This window comes from Ochotona princeps, chromosome 32 (assembly GCF_030435755.1).
Source record: "Ochotona princeps isolate mOchPri1 chromosome 32, mOchPri1.hap1, whole genome shotgun sequence".
NCBI classification, from domain to species: Eukaryota; Metazoa; Chordata; class Mammalia; order Lagomorpha; family Ochotonidae; genus Ochotona; species Ochotona princeps.
Window position 1 is genome coordinate 5,411,205 of NC_080863.1, and position 18,857 is coordinate 5,430,061.

An 18,857-nucleotide genomic window follows, 5' to 3' on the forward strand; every position below is an offset into this window, starting at 1 on the left:
ACCTCATATTTCAAGGTCAGCCTTTCAGTGAGAAATACAGAGAAGTACGACAATTGTCAGTTTTAAATTCTCAATGTTCTCCTGGGCTGAAAGGGTCAAGTTAGAAGGGCAGTCGGACCTCAGGAACTGAGCCAGCTGACTTTACTACCCAATTTAGGAGAATCCTTAGAGCTCTGTCTGTCATTTTGTTCTTTCGGTGTATGAACTTAAAAAAAAAAATGCTGAGCTCGAAATCTTGAAAGGCCAATTGATTTTTCTGCTGCTGTTTATCCCTATATAGGGCTATAACTGATTAAAATGCCCAATGGTTGTGAACCTGCACTGCACAATTTTATGTTTCTTAATTATGTTTCTTCCTCATCCGACAAGATGTATTAATCTTTACTAAAGTGTATCTTCCTTGTTGACTTCTGATTCTGTTTAAACACTGCCTTTTGGGTAATTTCGCCATTATTTTCAAAGATTGTTTTCTTAAGAATACCAAATGAGAAAATTACACGTGAAATATTACAAAATGCTTTCAGCCAACTAGACATGTGAAATGATAGATGCAGCTAGTCCATGTATTCTTGGCAACTTTCAAAAGAATCCTGTCTAAATGCTGTCTTTTGAGAAAACAGGGGAAAATACACATTCAAGTAAGAATTTATTGGGATGCAAGCCCCTAGAAATATAGCCTTTTAATTCACTCTGACTTTATATTACATTAAATGGATGACACATGAATCCTGGTGGGTCAGGAATACTGATTTTCATCCTTAACTGTGAATCCTGCCAACATATTTTGCCATTCACTAAAAATCTAAAAAAAACCAATTCTTGGTCTTAAGAGACCTGCAAGCTAATTTCAAAATGAACAAATCTTCAAGTGCAACACAATCAAGAATTTCCCAAAAACTAAATTCCAAGGAATTTTCTAAAGTGAAACATCTAATAACTTCTAAGAGTATCCCTCATTGGCCCAAGATTTATCCATCTAGTCTTTCCTTACAGAGACATTGCTTTGTAACTAGGACTATTCTTAAAGTTGAGTGTGTAGTTAGCAAGCAGTACTTTTAAAACACTCAATATATTCAGCTTTGGATTTTAATTACCTACACTGGAAATATTCAGAAAGGCTTCAGGTTTTGAGTTTTGCTTTACTTTTTTGTCTTCAGCAGTAAGATAAGCATCTTTAAATTAAAAATTGGTTTTTTCCTATTTTCCCTTGGCACATGCTAAATTCAATTGCTGCTCAAAAACAAATTTAAGATCTGTGATTAACTTAAAAATATTGAGACCTGCACTGCATATCAAATGTCCAGTGGCCATGGAAATGAAAACAATATTCTCGGGAGCTCCTGTCCTGTTTTTCTGTCCAAATATTCAGTCTGAATGCCTCCTGAAAAAAATACATTGTGTATCCAAAGGCTGGCCTGTTACCCTGTGTAGTCCAATACCATTTTTCTCTTATTTCCTACTGTTTCTCTCCCTCATCCTAACAATATTTTGAAAAGGCCGTAGGTCTCTGTGCCCTTCCATATACGTTACAGAAACAGACTCATCAACAACTAGGCCTGGCAATGGAAAACAAATTGGACTGAAGACAAATACAGCTTACTGCTGCTTCTTATGAAACAAAATAAAATTTTAGGAACAGGGAGGCAAAGGAGAAAGGATTTTGGGCATAAGGTGCACACAAGGAAAAATAGTGCACAAATAAAGACTGCACATATTCTGGGGTATAATGAAATTTCTGATCATATGTATATTTTGTTGAAATCAAGGTTTTGGCATAGCCATCATCTACTTATTTTTTAATGGTGAGAACATGTACAATCTACTGTCATGATTTTTTTGAGTTATTTATTTGATAGTCTGAATTATGGGAGGTGAAAGGGAGTAACATACATCAAGTCTATATTCTGACTCGCCTCCCAAAAGGCCACAATGACCAGAACTGAACCGCTCCAAAGCCAAGATCCTGGACACTTCTAGTAATTTATCTCATCAAGGAATCCAGAGATCATTAACGTAAGAGAAAGGAGAAAGGTAAGAGAATGAGAAAGAAAACAAAGAAAGCAAAAGGAGCAACAGAGGGAGACGTGGGGAAGCTGGAGAGGAGGAGGAAGAAAGAAATGAAAGAAAGGCATATAAAGAAAGCCTTCCTTGTTAAGATTTGCAGTGAAAACCATTTCTACTGAAACAAAGAACTCTCATCTTGCTCAAGTGATTGAGGCTTGCAAAACGTAATCAGTATTCTACTTGACAATTTCCATGCTAACACTGTCACTTCCATTGCTGTTCCACAGTAGACAAAGAATAGAATATATATTCCCCCTTAAGCTTACAAACATAATCCCAATTGCACAACCACAACAAATCTGGCAAATTCTTGGCAAAGGAAATTAAAGAACATGTTTACCAAGGTGAGCAGTAGCACTGGCCCATACATTAACTACTCTTGGTTTCCAGTGGCTCCATCAAACAAGTTCTAACTCTACCCAATAATACACCCAAAACCATGCATTTGCCATCAGCCTACTAGCAGCATCTAAGAGATTCTTTCCATGAACTTCTTGGAGACTCCATTGTTTTCTGTGTTACTGCCGCTGGACTAAGACCTGCTAGCACTACATTAGCTTTAATGGAGTGTACAGAATTTTTAAAATAAATGTGTTTATGGGTTTGAAAGGCAGACAAAAATAGATCTCCCATTTACTGCTTCTCTCCTCAGATACCCACCATGGCTGGAACTGAGCCAGGCTGAAGCTGACAAGGAAGTCCCCCTTAGGATAGAAAGAACCCACTAATGTGAGCCATCACTGCTGTCCATTGAAGTCTGCAACAGCAAGAACCAGAACAGTGACACCATTAAATCACACTGTAACTTAGGATATACCATTGAGGGCTCAGCACAGTGGCCTAGCAGCCAGATCCCGTGTGGGTGTTGGCTCATGCCCCAGCTGCTCCACTTCCCATCCAGCCAGCTCCATGCTTGTTTGCTTCGGAAAGCAGTCGAGGACAGCCCAAAGCCGTGGGACCCTGTACCCATTTGGGAGACCTGGAAGAAGCTCCCGGCTCCCAGCTTTGGACTGGCTCATCTCCAGCTGCTGCAGCCACTTGGGAAGTCAATCACTGGATGGATGATCTTTGTCTCTCCTCTGTAAATCCGCCTTTCCAATAAATAATTTTTTGAAAGAATATGCCATTGCAATCTAGATCTTATATTCCATTTAATGTAGTGTTTGAGCTGCACAAACTAGGTTTGTGCTGAATTCGAATACATATATACTGTAAAAAATGGAAAGTGATACTAAATGATAGTATGAAATTCTAAGTATTACTGACTCAATTCCATTTTGCTAAAAAAATTTCATTACAAAAATCAGTAGAAAAGTAACTTGATTTTCTTACATAAAGTCAGGAGTTCCCAGGGCTGGCTTGTGGCAAAGGGAGTTAAGATACCACCTGCAACACCCACATCCCCTACGGGTGATGATTTGTGTCCTGGCTCCTCTATTTCTGATCCAGCTCCATGCTGATGGCTTATAAAAAGCAGCAGAACATTGCCCCAGTGCTTGGGTCCCTGCTACCTGCAAAGGACAGCAGGATGAAGCCAGGAGACCTGGCTCCTGGTTCCTGGCTGCTGTCTGGCTCACCCTTAACTGTTGCAGCTACTTGGTAAGTAAACTAGCAGATGGAAGACCTCTCTGGGTTGCTCCCACTGTCTTTCATATGACTAAATAACCCGTGGGGGAAAAACAGTCACAATATTTCTCAGGGCTGGTATTGTGGTACAGGAGGCCAAGCCACTGCCTGCGATACTGGCATCCTACAACAGCCCTGATTAAAAGGCCTGGCGGCTCCACTTCTGATCCAGCTCCCTGCTAACACACCTGGGAAAGCAGTGAAAGATGGTCAGCGTGCCTCGACCCCTGTCACTCACGTGGGAGACACAGATAAAGAGCCTGGCTCTCGGCTTCAGCTTGGCCATTCTAAGACACTGCAGCCAGTTGGAGAGTGAACCAGTGCATGAAAGATCTGACTTCCAAATAAATATTTTTAGAAGGGAATTCTCTACCCCTGAAACTATTAAATACAAAATTGCTACAGTCTACACTAAAATATGTGGAAGCCACAGGCTCAACATATGCATCTAAGATATTAATATTCATTATTTTGTATTTGATTAAACACACATCTCATTATAATGCTGGTTGAATGTATGAATTCCAAAGCTGATTTTGCTGTCGCTTTGAAAATAATCTGGTAATGGGGAAAAACAAGCTGATTGGGGATACAAATAATGCAAATACCCTGCAGTGACTTGAAATTTAATTCCATCTATTTTCAGTGGCAACCTGAACGGCTCTATCACTAGGGACTGAATCCACTCAAAACTGCTTCCATTACGGCGCATCTGTTTCTTTGTTTCCACAGCAAATCCACCTTTGCAAATTTCTGAAGCTCTGATGATGTGCTCACAATTAAACAAAAACTGCCCACTCTTTACATCACCACATATTTCAAAGCTATTCCATATTTCAGGATCGTTGGTTACAAGCAGTACTTTCAGGAACTATTCTAGCCAGAGACTATTGCAGCTTATAAAGAATCAAGGACAGGGCCCAGTAGAAACATCACCATCCTAACAAAGCAAAGAACAAAGCAGTGATCCGTACCGTACCTTGGCTTGAGAAGTGAGCAGCCAATATAAACACACAGATACTTTAAAAGTTAAAAAGTTCACTGCTTACTTTCAGCAGGTCCTTGGAGAAGTCAGCACCCTCGTTTACCCCTTGGAGATTGGCAATGAACTCTTGGCAGGTCATCTTCTTTCCAATGTTCTGCAAAAGAGGCAAGCCACACATGATAATGGACGTTTGTAGAACTGGGATTGATTCTGAAATATGTAATGAGTGGATCTGGTTTTTGAAACTGCATACATACCTATGTGTGTACAGATGTTTACATGCATAAAACTACCTCAGTGCCTAAGAAGTCAGCCTATCAGTGCTTTCAAAAGCATCATTAGATACAAGCAGCAAAATCATGCCCAACTCACATTTTAACCCAGGGAAAAATCCTTTGAAAAATCTATACATACATAAAATGATGAAGTTCCTTTAAGTAAAAATGACATTGGAGCTGAGCTGATAACCTCCTTATTATGTTCATTTCCTTCATATTATCAGGAACTGCAAAGGATCTGAGATGTACCCTACTGTCAAGTTCACACATTGGCCTGCCACCACCTTATGCCTGCTAACACAGTCAACAGTCCTGGGTGAAAGACATAGGCATTTATTGAAATAATGTGGGATCAGTGTTACTTGCTCTGAACTCCAATTCCCACAGCACAACCTGAATATGGACAAATGCCACTTGCATGTGCAGCGAATATCTTATATCCTGGAAGCTTGAGGATTTTGTCCTACAAGAACTTTCAGCTCCTAGCTCTGAAGACATCGGCTCTGTCATTCTGACCACTGCCTTGCTGTTACTGCATCTTTCAAAGGCTCTCACCGTAAACTTGAACAGACTACAGTCAAGGCAATCAAACCTTCTATTTGCAAAGTGCACTGAAAAAGTAAAGTTTGTTACAGAAGTATCTCCCAGCACTTTTTCAAGCTGATTTAAGGATAAAGGGTTTAACCAAAGCAAATCATGCTAACAAACCATGTGATCAAAAATCTGTTACCCATCTCCCGAAAGCTATACATGCGTGGACTAAAAACTAGTCAAATTGTTAGATTCATCTCTTATGCCAGCTGCAGACTGGCATGATTCAACAGCTGTGAAGAATTCTGAGGTTCACCTTGGATACCCAGAGAGCTGTGTCACCAATACAGGAGGACATGGAATACATAAAAGCACACAGGATCAATGGCAAGATGTAGTTTGGGTGACTACAAAGTGAGCCTACACATGATATTCTTACCAATAAATGTATACACTCAGAGGTTATTTTATGAATCCACGAAACAAAGAATAACATGCAATGGTAGCATTAAAAATACACTCCTTGGATAGCCAGGCATGGGAAGCTTTAAGGAAACATGTATCGAGAGCCTCAATCTCAAAACTCAGACGGCGCCTTTGTGTTAGAGTTGTTTCAACCCTTTCATAGCTACATTTCCAAACAAATGTATCCCATCCATGCTGTCCTTTACAGTGACAATGCTAAAGCTTTTAATTAAAAATCTTGCCTCTTGATCAGAGGCTGGATGAATAGTTTGACAATGAGGAATGGTTTAGCAAGTAAAGTGGATGTTTCCCTTAAACTGAATAAATGTAAAATTCCAAAAGGCCAATGAAAACAGTGTAAGATTTACTTATTTTCCTCTGTCAAACTGTTCTTCCAGTATCTTTCATCCATTGATTTATTCCCCAAATGGACACAACAGCTAGGACTGGGCTAGACCAGAACCATAAGCCTAGAGCATCTTCAGGGAGGCAGGGGCCCAAGTAGTTAGGACTTCTGCTTTTTCAAACACTTCAGAGGCTGCTGGATCAAAGACAGAACAGTCGAGACTTGAACTGGTGCTCACATGGGATGCTGCCATTCCAGGCAAAAGAAGTGCCTCTGAGCGCCAAATCATTGTAACTATTTTAAAATGTAGCTTTATTCCAATTTAACCTACACAGTACTGGCCCCTTTTAACTATAGGATTCAAGTGATTTTCGTGTTAACACATTGTATAATCATGCTCACTATTAAGTCCTAGAGCATTTTTATCAGCCCTAAAGGAAACCCATGAACATTTAGTACTCATTCCCCAAATCTCTCCCTCTATCACCACTAGCCATCACCTAGCAACCACTAAATCTGCATCTTACATGGATTTGTATAGTCAGGATATTTCACATAAATGGAATCACATAAGATTATCCTTTGATGGCTGACTGTTTTATTTAGTGTAACATCTTCAGGGTCTACCCATGTTATAGGCATAAACTGGTTCTTAATTTTTTTATTGCAAAGTACCATTTCACCACATAGACCGCTTTTTGTTTGTCCATTCATAAACTGAGCGACATTTGGGCTAGTTCCACTTTGGGGCTATTATGAATAATGCAGCTATAAATATTCATGTACAAGTTTTTGTGTGGAGTGCTTTCATTGCACTGAAGTATATGCTTAGGAGTGGGCTTGCTGAGCCCAATGGTAACTCTGTGCTTATTCATTTGAGGGCTGTTTTCCAAACTGGTTGTATAATTTTACATTCCCACATGCAGTCTCAAGTTTTTAGTTTTGCCACATTTTTCAACCAACATTTACCATCTCTCCTTTTGATTTTAGCCATTCTTATGCTACAATGCATATGAACTGGTAATACCTAGTGCCTGATGCCCAGCAACTTCAAGTTCTTGGGAGCCATATGCTTATCTTCGGAGAAAGTCTTAAAATTCTATTCCTTTTTATTACTCAGGTTTTCTATTTTTATTGTTCATGTGTAAGCTTTTCTATATTTTCTGGAAATGTTAGCCCTAGTTACCACACTCGCCAGTGGGAGTTGCAACCCATCAGAGAGGTGCTCAGTTTCCCTACTAGGCTCACTCCCAGTCTGGGGCCTTGCATTCTCCAAGTTCTAGAGTCTGTCTTGAGACGATTTGCCTCCAGTCCCAGCACTTGTCAGCTGGTGCTCCAGCAAAGCCCAACCAGCCTGCACTTACTCTGGCTATGTGTATGTAGGCTGATGTGGAGGATAGACCCTGTACTGGTAAGTACACACAGGAGTCAGGTTTCAGATCATTTCACAAGGGCAAATGGGTGCTGGTTCATGACCCAGCTGCTGCACTTCCCATCCAGCTCCCTGCCTAATAAACAGCAGAGGATGGCCCAGGTCCTTAAGTACCTGCACCCATATGGAAGACCAGAAAGAAGCTCCTGGCTCTTGCCTCCATATTGGCTCAGCCCTGGACTTTGTGGCCATTTGGAGAGTGAAATTGGCAGATGGAAGATCTATATCTCTGTCTCTCCTTCTCTTTGCGAATCTGCATCTCCATTAAGAATAAATCTTAGAGCCTGGACCCGGCAGGATGGCGCCGTGGCTAAGTCCTCACCTGCACACACCAGGATCCCATGTGGGTGCTCAAGAAACTGATTTTACTTCTACTTTTCTATAAATTTTTAAGAATACGTTTGTATTTACACCTCCCCTGATGTTAGCTTTTACACCAACAACAAAGAATAAAAGTAAGATAAAGTCTTTATCCTCAAGAAGCATGCTTTGGAAGGTCTGGATTTTGTCTATCATACCATCATTGTTGTTAATTATATTCATGTCATTTTTAAAAACTCTTCTGGAAAACACTGCCCGCTGAGTAAAGCTAGCTCGTAACTGCCTTTGTAGTTTAGGGATTCCTAGGCACACAGGGAATCTTATACATTGTCACGGTTCTATTTTCTTCCCAAACAGATTCATAACTTATGACAGAAGAAGGCCTACTCTGACAATGCTAACCAACTGCATGTCAAGGAGATGCTTCCAGAATACTTCCTCACATACTGTACTCCTTCCCATTCGATCAGTAAGCAGAGCTCAGCCTCCTAATGAAGCCAGGGGCATGGAGATGCTCCCTTGAAAGCGGTGCTGCGTCTGTCACATCTTAGATGCAGTAGCATCTGAATATGCATCTCTGGATCAGTATGTCTGAAGTTAGGAGACATTTTAGTCAGACTTGAATACATGCAAAATGAGAGCTCTACAGGAAAGAGCTGTATTTGAAACCCCAAATTTCAGAAAGGTCCATATTTTGAACAGTTAGCTAATAACATTCCATCATGAGAAATTAACTCAAGAGTTGAATCCCCCTATCCTGGGGTCACATCCTAAGAAATTCAAGTCTAGTGTCTAAATTGATTACACTGCCATTTTCAACGTTGCCTCCGTTTTTGTCAATTAAAGATACATTAAGTATCTTTTGCAGGGAAATTTATTGATGGGCTAAAAAATAGGCTATGTATTTTTTTAAATAGTCACATATAGGATTTTAAGAGATTAACTTCTTATTTATCCAATTATGTTTGGGGAATGGAATACCCAAACTGTGGGTTTCATCTACTAAGGATAAGAGTTTAAATTCTGAAATTCAAAGAAGGTCCAGAAGGCAAGTATCTGAGGTCCTGCTATCTGTTACAACTATTCAGCACTATTATCTTGATTAGATATTCATTAGAATAATACTAATTTAGAGGTTACAGACAGGGAAGATGCTCCCAATGCTGGACATTGTTTTGAGTGTAGGGTCTGGAAGCCTTGTGGACAAACATGCGTTCACAGAACATAAAGCTCTCATCACCCATTAGCAAAATCTGGCTTCCCACACCTTGGGTTATTAGGTAAGTCCTCCCACACAGCCATCCCACCTCCTCCAACATGCTACAGTCACTGGTGAAAAGCACTACTGATATCATGACTGCTTCAGTTGTGTGGCTCTTCTCAATACTCCAATTTGGCTTCTGTTCTGTAAGCTCAAGTATCGAATGTGTCGGATTGTGTCGTGCTGCCCTCAGGTGTCCATTTTTCTATATGCATGATTAGCAGGCAAAGTAGGAATCCTAGAGCATTTTCAGACTAGGAAATTTTAAAGGTGGTCTTAAACTGTGATCAAAATCCACAGCTCATTTCAAGACGTCAGCCATTAAGGGACATCTGAAAGGCCTTGAGGACATTTTCCTCTTCTCCGGGAACACACTGCCATTGAAAAACACCCTGGGCTCAGGAGAGAGGGCAAGAAAACCACAAAGCAACTGCAAACAGCATCCCAGCATAGGCTTCCCAGAGTCTAGTGTAGGACTCTGACTTAGGTGCCCATAAAGTCAGACCTTAAAGAAAAACCTACTGATGCATTCAATGTATTTAAGAATAACAGAACTCCTATTTACCAGGATGCTCTCCATCTAGGGCTGGGTCCGGCCAAAGCCAGAGGGAGAATCCAACCAGTCTCCCACATGGATGGCAAGAACCCAGCTGCCTGAGCCTTCAAGCTGGGATTCAAGCCCAGGCACTCCAATACAGAATGGAGGATATCTCAACCAGTATCTTAACTACTAGGCCAAACACCTCAAAGATGGATGAATCTCTTATACTTTGGTACATTTGCCAAACTGTTGCCAGGTGCTTGGATGGGGCTGAAGCCAGGACTGGGAATGACATACAGGTATCCCACAAGAATGGCAAGGACCCGGATACCTGAGTCATTATCCGTTCCCTCCCAAGCTCTGGGTTCATCAGCAGGAAACTGCAGTCAGGGACAGAGCCAGGACTTGAACCTGGGCAGCCGGACAAGGATGCAGGCATCCCAACAGCTAAGCCAAACGCCCACTCCTGAACCTGCACATTGCTCCTTGGTCTCCTTTCTCCCCTACTAGCATGGTGTACTAGCTATAGTTTTATCCCTATAAAAATATATAACCCGTTGCCAATAAAACCAGTAAGCCCAGACATAGAACACCTGCAGGAGGCCCAATCAGACAGAAGGACCACACTGTTGCCTTCCACACCCACGGCACCTGCAGGCTGGCTCCTGCCAATTCTGCAGCACAGAGGAATGGTGGATGAACCAAACACCACTAAAAATCTCTAGCTACAATTTTAAATGTTAAGTTTTGTCACAAAATTTGGACTCAAAGCAACACCTCTGATCATTATCTGACCTCCACCAGCCACTGACTGGTATGTCCCTTCCCAGTGAAGCTGCCCCACCGTCCAAACGCAACCTCGTCCTACACATACAACTGCCCGACACTTGAGCGGGCAGCCCAAGTGAGAAGCTCCTGCTTGCTACCGTGCTTTATTAACTGTCTTCAGCCCCGGGGTAGTGGGGGGGGGGGGGGGGCTGGAGGAAATCCTGCCAAGCTGAATCTTAAGTGTGGGACAAGGGTGAGATGACAAGCAATAGCAAACACAAAACACGAAAATCGGCTCAGAAAAGCAACCTGTTTGAATTTGCTCTAACATCTGAATTCCTCTTAGGCATACCATGTCCAGTAATACAGGAGTTCAAATGGAGATATCGCTACCTTTCATTATGTACTCCAAGTAACATTCAGTATAACTTATTTCCAACATTACAAAAGACAGATGAACTATTCCTAATATTTATATATGCATCAATTTATGTCACATATTTTGAAAATGAAGACATTCTTTTAAAGAGGGATTATTTAGCAATTAGCCATGTGAACGAATTTAAACATTTATATCATCTAAGAGAACACTCACAGGAAAGGAAAAATGAGTAGATACTAAGACAATACTGAGCCATATTTTTTAAAAGCAGGTGCTGAAGAGCATCCATGAATATTGTCTATACATCCGGTTGCTGTTTCTCCAGTCTAATAACTGAGCTGGAACCACAATCCAATGTGAAGTTAGGACCACCTCTGCACTGCTGTTCCCTCAGAGCAGTTCAGTTATCTGCTCTTCAGCTAAACCTGACTCATGGCAACCAGCCCAGCAACACTCTCAGAGGTTAAGTTTGACTGCCAGGAAACATCTCATTCATTCCTGACTCCTTACCCAGCAACACAGGACTCAGAATAGAATAGGCACACCATAAAGTATTTGTTGAATGTGAGAACACATTCGAAAAAGAAAGCTCAAAAGGCATCCCAACATTAAACTAAAAAATATTATGGCGTTAGTATACATCCCATTATTTGGTTAGTAACAAAACGAGCAGGCCAAGGACATCATTCCTCAGAATCAAGGCAAGATTCACCAATGTCAATGCAAAGAAGTTAGTCTCCCTAGTAACTCAACCCTCTCCACTCAGGCAGCATGGGCCCGAAGTCTTAGGTCATGCTAATGTACTGTTATCATGACACAGGAAAGGGAGAAAGAAAAGATGGTTTATTTATGCCCCACCAGAGGGTTATTCTGGCAACCGACCAAGTGATGGGTGGTGACGGCCTGTTGCAGTAAGGCCCAGGGAGAAGGTGAAGGGGGCGAGGCATTCAAACGGATTCACTCTATGTTCCGAAGGATCCCGCTTCCTACGAGCCATGCTGCATGAACCACAAACCAGGCAATCAGGATGCAAGCTGCATTCAGAATTACGGATAAAAACTTACCACCTAGGAGGAGAGTTAGCTTTTACCATGAATCCCATTAAGAAAGATAAAAGAGACACCTTGTCAGATGATTAGTTCTGATGGATGCTGTATATTCAGACTTGTAAGAATGCATTGTGAACAAGGATACAGGAAACTAATGGGTAACACCCCAGTGAGATGCAATCCTAAAAATATAGGAATGATTTCGAACAAAACCGAAATGACTGATCACCAAGAACATGAACCTGAAGACAGAAGAGCAGTTATTGCTAACTACCCCTTATAACCCAAAGTTTTGTTGCTAGGATCACACTGTCTTGGCACAACTCTCAAGAACACACTGAAATGTTCATTTTTAGCCATATAAAGCAGGCGTGAGGAGCCATTTTTTCTGCATGCACAGTTTGGATATGTCAAACAACAACCTGGATATTCGTCTGCCATCCATTTCCTGACTGTTATGTTTCACCTCAGCACAGCCACAGCGTAGGGGACCTCCTGCGGCCTCTGGGCCAGATGTTGCCCACCCTTGAACCATCTTTCACAGCCGCCCAGAAGCAGCATTCAAGGCTCACACTCTGGGAATCGCTGTCTTCACATCCTTTTACAGGCCTATGAACCAAGAGTGAGCCCACAAAGATGTATAGCCTTTGTGCAGTCAAGGCACGTGCGCCAGCCATGCCGACAGGTCACTCCACATTCACCTCAAAGGGCAATTCCTGTTGAATGTTCGAGATTATGTAAAAATTATGCTTGTATCACTTCCTCTCCTCAGTTTGCTAATGAAGGAACTCTTCCTGTCCCCTGCTGGTCCTGTGGAATCGCCCCCACACAGCTCCCCTGTACCCCTCCTTAAAGAGGAATGTGGAATTCGAAGTAATAGAATTACGAAGCCTTTCAGAATAAAACAAATACGTTTCAGTTGCTTCAACGTAATTTTTAAAATTGTAATCATAATGCATTACAGGATAATACACTGTTTAAAGAAATTTTTCTTTAAAATGGACTTGGTTACAATATGAACTTGGTTTTTTTAGGATGGAACCAAGCTCTGCTTTCCTGAAAAAGTCTAGAAAAGATGTATACCCAAATGTTGATTCTTTTTATTTCTGAATTACGTAATAAAGAGTAACAAAAAAAAAAAATACATGGACTTGGGACTATGAAATAGTCTTTATAAGTATAGGTTGAGCTACATTTAAAATATTTTCGCTTTCTCTGGTATAAAGAGTTTCAGTAAGTGCCAAAATTAGGCTCATGTGAAAGGTAAAATTTTATTCATAATAAGTTTAACCCATTCATTCTCTATTTTAAATAAAAGATGTGAAGGTAATTGGATAATTTCAACCAGTAAAAATTGAGCTGAGCCGAGTAGTAAGGGAAAGACTGAGTTCTTAGATTTACTACCGTATTCAGGGAAAACAGAATTAGTAAGTTCAGATCTCACAAGCATACTCTTTCTTCACTGTATCAACCTTAAGATCTAAAAAACCACTCCTCCCCCTGAAATAGAAGCTTTATCTGCCACCTCGTGGACAACAAAGATACTACAACATAACTACAGGAGCAATCCAGACACTACACTCCATGCAAGCATGTGAATGCATAGAGGGTATTTCTTTTCAAAAGTTCACCTTTATCTGGTTGCTATGGGAGCCATGCAACTCATGACAGAAGGGGAGATGTAGATAAACATGCACGGACAGAAAAGCAAAACTATGCCCAAGATGTTCTGACTTCCAAAAGCTAAATTTAGCAAGCTACACTTACGTGGCCATGAAGATCCGTGTTAAGCAGCATCATCGCACAGGTTAGACAGTGGACTCCATCTAAAGAAAGACGGGGGGACAGAAACCTTCATTCACCATCCTCTGCTGGACTTCCTCACGCCACTGCAGCACCGCAACACTGCACTAGGCACCATTCACCAGGTTTGCCTGGAATTCTACACAATAGTCAGCGTGCAGAGTGGACCCTACTGCGGATGAGCTGTTAGACCTCTAGAAGCCAGCTGGACACTACCTGGAGCGCTTAGAACGGTGACCTTTGGCATGACAAACCCAGTCCCAGAGCGTTACTTTCAAGAATGACTAAAGGGACTACAGAAGGGCCAGGCACAACCACAAAATTACTGGGAAAACTGACAAGCCTCCAAAATACGATTCTGCCCACAGACGTATGAATGGAAAGATTTTAACAAACTTATACATAAAAATGCATTTGAAGATAAATACATCTAGAAAGAATATGTCATGTTTTAAAAAGTTATTTCTCAGTAGTGAGATAATTTAATTTTTTCGAATGGGGTATAAAAAGGAAAATCATTTAATATTGTGCAGTTGTTTACTTTGTGGTAGAAATAACTGTGGAAGAATTGTGGCCAAAAAGAGATTAGATCTACTTTTCTATTAGATTTTCTATTAGATCTGCTTCTCTAGCTATAAATATACTAATGTGAATACTCTTATTGCAATTTATTAAATAGAAATATTTTAGCTGACTGGCTTTGTTTATGACATAATAGGTCAGATCAAAGTAAAATAGTAATTAACCTGTAAAGATTGAAGAATTAGGGAGAACGTATTTCCAAACCACATGGATCATTTCACACTTTAATGTTTCCTTTTACAAAGTAATAGAAAAAGCATAAGAAGTTAAACTTCTCATTTCTGGACATGAAATTACTGCCCCCACCTACTAACTCTCAATTTGAATAGAGAAGAGCAGTTTCGGAGTCAGTAAAAAACTTGACAAGTTTTGCCAAATCAGCCAAAAGGCCTAATTACTGAATTCATATATGAAGAGAATAGATTTAAAAATATGCCTTTCAGTATGGGAGGTGTTTCCTGATAGCAACGTCTCTAAGCAGACCTACAAGAAGCCTAAAAGTACTTTTATTCCAGCTCGTTTTATCGCCAACTCTGAACGAATTCCTGAAAACATTTGTAGAGCTCAGCAGCCAGCTCCCAAACATCCTTAACCGAGTATATAAATGCATATTCATTATTTTAGCAGGGAATGTGAACAAGAGCTTAAATTTGCAGAATACTATAAAAACACATGAATTCTTTCATTGTCTACTCCATGCTTAAGGGAACAGAAGCTGCGCATGCACGGACTGGTGCCTACGTCATCCATTCCTAGGTAGGAACACGACCTTCATGAGCAGATGGTGAACTGACCGTAGGTACGGCCTCGAAGGTACAGCAGACATAGGCAGAAACAAGCACTACAGCCGATAGCAACTGATACTATGATTGCACTGTATTCACAAAATAACTGTTCTCCTAGCCTCAGTGATGTACTGCAGCATTTCTAAAGTTCGAGAACACGCGTAGTTGCAAGTGAATGTGTTTGGCTTCATACTCTGACAGTTCTGCTTTACTGCACAACTCAAAGGGAGAGAGACCTCTGCACAGAGCAGGTCAACAATACACTGAACAAGCGTGAAGTCAGGGTTCATGAACATCGCGCTTGTCAGTTGGTTGTCAGCGTCATTACGACCAACACTCAACGAGAGATTCCAGTAAGGTGTGCAAACACTGTTGACGCTCACCGCAAAGATCACGCATGCAGGGCACAGAGCAGAGATGCAAGAAGAAATGAGAAAAATCCGCATTTCGTTTATTTCAGTGTATTTTGCACAGAAAATCTCAGAAATAAAGTTGAGTGATTAAAGGGATATATCACATCACAGAACGATAAAACCATACAAATCATAAGATTGAATATCATGGTGCCATTAAATATGATTTTAGATATTTAATGACATGAGACTATGATCAACAGAAAAATGCTGCAATTTCAGTTTGACGTAGAATATTATAAATGTACTAGAAGGAAGTCAAGCAAAATGTTAGCAAGTTATCTGTAGGCAATTAGGAACAGATGATTTTCATGTCCTTATATATACTATCCTATATTTTCACATAAAACTTCATAACAAATAAACATGAAACAAACAAGACTTCCATCACATTACCTTGGGAAGCAATGGCATCCGGATTACAATAAAAATATCTGTTGGAGAAGTGTACTAAAACTCTCTCTCGTTCTTGAGTTTCTCCCGCAAGAGAAAATGCCTTAAAGAAACACCTAGAAAAAGGACGAAGGGGAAAAAAGTGAAATTCTAGAAACTTGCCACAGTTTGACATTTAAAATGCAAGGGTACTACACAGATAAATGGTTGTTCCCCACACCCTCGAAGATGATCACCGAGTAGGTGGCCAGTCCAGATAAACTCAAGAGTGGTTTTGAATTCTCTAACATGTCCATTTGAAGAATGCCAGGGTGCTAACAGGTGAGCCATACTTCACAAAGCATAAGCTAGGTAAGAAATCTCATTATGCCTTAGTGGCAATAGAAGAAAACCAAAGCACACGAGATTCAATGTGTGTTCACCAGGCTAGGCTGCTCTAAAAAGCTATATACAGAAGGATTCTTCCAGCGTTTGTTAGATTATAAACTCCACTAACGCATTATTAAAATTGTAATTTCATTATCTTCTGCATAGCAGATTTCTGCTAATTTCATTTGGATGATTATCACCATTATTCTTGTCGTAAGAGGGAATTGGGAGATAAAACCTTTATATTTTTAAAATTTAATTAATTTTTAAATTTTATGATTCAATTCCATAGGCTCTGGGAATTCCCTTACCAAATCTCCCTCCCCCCACCGATTTCTCCTATACGGTTACAACAGTACAGTCCTTCGTTAGCAGTCGGAAGTCCAGCATTCTCCTGTTTAACTGTATCCTGACATTTTGGGCATTTGAAGCAGCTAAAAATCATAGCTGCAAAGCAGGTTGGGGGATGGAGGACTGAGAAGAGTTTTTCTCAATGGGTATAGATTTTTAATTTTACAAGCTATAATGGAGATGGCTGGTGGTGATGGATGTGCAATATTATCAAATTTAGGATCAATGAACTGCGCTTTAGGAAGAGCCACAAAGGCAAATTTTTATGTCGAGTCTATTTTACTGTCATTAAATTGGGGGGGTTGTGCGGGAGAACGCTCAGACAGGCCATCCAGACATGGGCTTAGACACAAAACAGCATTGCATGTATCATTTTATAAACACACTTTTCGTATTCTCTGTGTCATAGCTATCACCCAATCTGAGGTAAATTCACACAGTAACAGGGGGGTTAAAGAAAACAACCACATTATAGCTGAGCATCGGACGTTTTCCTGTAGGAAGGCATGATTTCTAGAAGCAATGAAGCTAAGGCTAATGTCACTGGTACCTGAGGGACTGGTCCAGCGTCATTCCGGTGAAATCAAAAAACTTCAGATATTCCTCAGCGACGAGCTGGCTAAATTCATTACTGTAGGAGAACAGAACAGCCTGTGTTAGTGCAACCAGACACACACAAACACGTGCAGACATGTGCGCACACACACCCCCGCCTTGGGCCAGGACCTACTTCTTCCCGAGGTGCTTCGCGACGTCCGATCTTTTGAATCTGTCCAGCTGGTAGAGGCGCTTGGCCAACCTTTTGGCCGCTTCCAGGTTGCTGCTGGTACCATTGCTGACGCTTTCTGAGGTCTCCTTTTCCAGGATTTCAGTGCTCCCCATGTTAGAATGAGTCTCTAGGCATGTTTTCACCCCAGGATTGCTGTGAGAAGTGATAAAGAAAATAATTGAAAGGATTTTTCTTGTATGGCAAAAAGGGGAACAACCTGATTAGATAACACGGAGGCTTGTGTAAATAATGACTTCAGAGATGATGTCCTGCTTAAAAAGTCATGAAAATATTTTGATCTTATCTAAAAAATTAGAGAGACGTCTAATCACCTACCTAGGCCTGAGATGAGTGGTTCCCAAACTTTTGGTCTCTGGTGCTTCATAGTATTTAAGGTATTAAGAATTCCAAAAGTTCTTTTTATGGAGGTTAGTATATCTATTGATATTCACCAGACCAGTCATTCAAACAGAAAATTCTAAAACACCAAGTTCAAGAATACATCTGTCACAGCATAGTATGAATGTTACTTTCGTTGAAAGTAACTTTTTCAAAAAATGGTGAAACAGGTGAGTTATTTTCATATTTTATATAACTAAATTCTCAGTCATTTCTACCACATACTGCAAACTTGTATTGCACTGGTTGACATAAGAAAACCTGGCTTCAGACAACTGATTAGAAAAAGGGGTATTTTAATATACGCTGAGTAATTGTGGATGTTTTTTCTTGAAAGACCAAAATAAGACAAGCAGTAGTTTGTTAAAAGGTTAGTTGTAAGATAAAATATAAACTAATGTCAATGACCTTCGCATTCTTACATTAAAATCTGTCCAATAAGTATTGGCCATCTGCAAAATAATGGTTGACCCCTTAATTTTTTAAAGATTTTTATTGGCAAGGCAGATTTAGAGAAAGGAGAGAGAGAAAGATCTTCCATCCTCTGGTTCACTCCTCAAATGCCAAAATGGCTGGGGCTGAACTGATCTGAAGCCAGCAGCCAGGAGCTGCTTCTGGGTCTTCCATGCAGGTGCAGGGTTCCAAGGTCTTGGGCTGTCCTCGACTGCTATCCCAGACAAGCCAGCAACAGGGAGCTGGAAAGGAAGTGGAGCAGCCAAAACACAAACCAGTGCCCCTAGGAGATCCCAACGCTTGCAAGGTGACAATTTAGCCTCTTGGCCGTAGTGCCGGGACCATTTCACTCTTAAAAGCCACATTGTCAGCACTGTCTCTTCAGAAAACGAAGTACTGAGCTTTTGGTGGCAGATACAATTTCTCTAGATTCACATTATTTACCAAATCTCAAACAGTCACTAAGCTATGAATATTGTCAGTTGTTTTCA

General features: G+C 40.7%; 1 protein-coding gene across 8 annotated transcripts in view; it reads right to left on the reverse strand.

Moving 5' to 3' along the window:
• Positions 1–18,857, reverse strand: part of PSD3 (pleckstrin and Sec7 domain containing 3) — a 342,030-nt gene that overhangs the window by 155,512 nt on the left and 167,661 nt on the right. For 7 of the 8 annotated variants that reach the window (XR_009244449.1, XM_058657452.1, XM_058657447.1 and 4 more), the window contains 5 exons: positions 17,476–17,667; positions 17,296–17,376; positions 16,029–16,141; positions 13,817–13,875; positions 4,740–4,829 (listed from right to left, as the gene is read on the reverse strand). Coding sequence is in view for 7 of the 8 variants with exons in the window: in XM_058657452.1 (XP_058513435.1) it covers positions 4,740–4,829; positions 13,817–13,875; positions 16,029–16,141; positions 17,296–17,376; positions 17,476–17,667 (535 nt within the window). In the remaining variant the exon portion in view is untranslated. Of the gene's footprint in view, positions 1–4,739; positions 4,830–13,816; positions 13,876–16,028; positions 16,142–17,295; positions 17,377–17,475; positions 17,668–18,857 lie in introns of those variants that run through there. The other variant, XM_058657451.1, reaches the window with a different exon arrangement.